Source organism: Phytophthora parasitica, assembly GCF_000247585.1.
Source record: "Phytophthora parasitica INRA-310 unplaced genomic scaffold supercont2.4, whole genome shotgun sequence".
In the NCBI taxonomy this organism is placed as follows: Eukaryota; Oomycota; class Peronosporomycetes; order Peronosporales; family Peronosporaceae; genus Phytophthora; species Phytophthora nicotianae.
In genome coordinates, this window is record NW_008648990.1 from 2,383,084 (window position 1) to 2,384,617 (window position 1,534).

At 47.1% G+C, this 1,534-nt stretch overlaps 2 protein-coding genes across 2 annotated transcripts in view; one reads left to right on the top strand and one right to left on the bottom strand.

The window, feature by feature from the left end:
* Positions 1–128: 128 nt before the first annotated feature.
* On the top strand, positions 129–959 carry PPTG_03647 (hypothetical protein; the record flags this gene model as incomplete). The annotated part of the gene is made up of 5 exons (XM_008896334.1): positions 129–176; positions 250–381; positions 444–634; positions 698–764; positions 840–959. 3 exons carry the CDS (start codon positions 129–131, stop codon positions 618–620), a joined length of 357 nt encoding a protein of 118 aa, XP_008894582.1. The 3' UTR covers positions 621–634; positions 698–764; positions 840–959.
* Positions 520–1,534, bottom strand: part of PPTG_03648 (hypothetical protein) — a 1,959-nt gene continuing 944 nt past the window's right edge. Inside the window, exon 2 of the mRNA XM_008896335.1 lies at positions 520–1,456. Coding sequence (XP_008894583.1) covers positions 1,007–1,456 — 450 coding nt within the window. The 3' untranslated portion in view covers positions 520–1,006. The remainder of the gene's footprint in view (positions 1,457–1,534) is intronic.

Sequence of the window (1,534 nt, forward strand, 5' to 3'; positions counted from 1 at the left end):
CTTGTTAAAGCCTCTTCTTTAATAGTGGATTGCTAGTGCTGAGTTTGTTGACTACTGCTCTACCGTAGACACGAGACGATTTATTGCGAGGAATCACGTACTACCGTGTGCACGATTTCTTGGAGCAAATGGAAATACTGCACTCCTTGCCGTCCTATCTCCAAGCTAACGCCCAGGTAATCTATTTTACGTGTCGATAAATAACGAATAGAGCGAATTACTGACTTCGATATGCCATCTATGCTGCAGTGCAAACTCTTAGTAATTGATTCGGTTGCTTTCCACTTCCGTCATGGTTTCGAAGACTACGGTCAAAGAGCTCGAGCATTGGACGAGCTTGCTGCCTTTCTACATGGGCTTGCGACTGATTTCGACTTGGCTGTGAGTTTCTGCTCAATATTGCTGTACGCCATTGTTTATTCTCATGCTGGTTTGTTGTAAAGGTCCTGTTGATCAACCACATCACTACAAAGTCGTCGTCTAACGATCGTCAAGTATCACAGGAACGACCAGCATTAGGTGGGTTAAGCCAGATGCCATTTATATTGTTGACTCTAACTCCGTTACTTTTCTTGAATAAAAAGGTGAAAGCTGGACTCATTCAAATGCGAATCGGGTAGTGTTTGGATGGGAGGTAAGTCCTGAACAACGTCGGTTATTCGTTCGGTGATGTGACGACTTAAAATGTGAAATACAGGCGAACTGCCGAGTTGCTCGTCTAATCAAGTCAGCTACACTTGCGCACGACTCAACAACGTTTGAAGGTATCTGCAAATTAATTCTGCTAGTTTTGTTGCTCATTGAAGCAGTTCCTGATGTGCAATTTGATACCTGCTTAGTGTCAGAGCGAGGGATCCGCGATATGACTGATAAAGAGTACTAAGTTAAGTCCCTCAACGAAGATGCATATGAAGTCGTCGTTTATCAGCTACCAATTTATGTTCACGAACAACGAGTTGAATATCTTATTCGCGGAGGATTCTTGGTAGTCTGCTGTCGATGCGCTCTACACGAGCGCTTCCTGCTTCTGGCATGCCAGACCCATATGGCCGGCGAAGCATTCGCAAGTTCCTGTGTCGTAGTCGCAGGCACCACGACCAGCGCACTCGGTGAGTTCAGTTAGTGGACGTTGTAGCACCGTAGTGGCCGGAATAATACTACCCACGACGACGTTAGCATCCGGATAGACCTCGTACACAGCACAGGTATCACCAGTGGCTCCCCCACTCAATGGATGCTGTCCAACGGTAGTATGAGTGGCGACATTGCACTCAAACAGGTTTTGATATCCTGTGATCCCCGGCTCCGAGTTGAACACTACCTCACAAATCACTCTTAGAGCTACGGCACTACCGGATGTGCCATCATTAAAGTGGATATCAGAGACTGTGCCGTAGCCGTTCGGGTCCGTCGGGTCGGTGCGGGTAAAAGCATAAAATCTCGACGCAGGCGACACCTCGACGTTGTTTAGCACGTTGTTGGGCAGACGACGAAGCGCTGTTTCAATGTTATCGCACGTTGTGACGTCATTGGT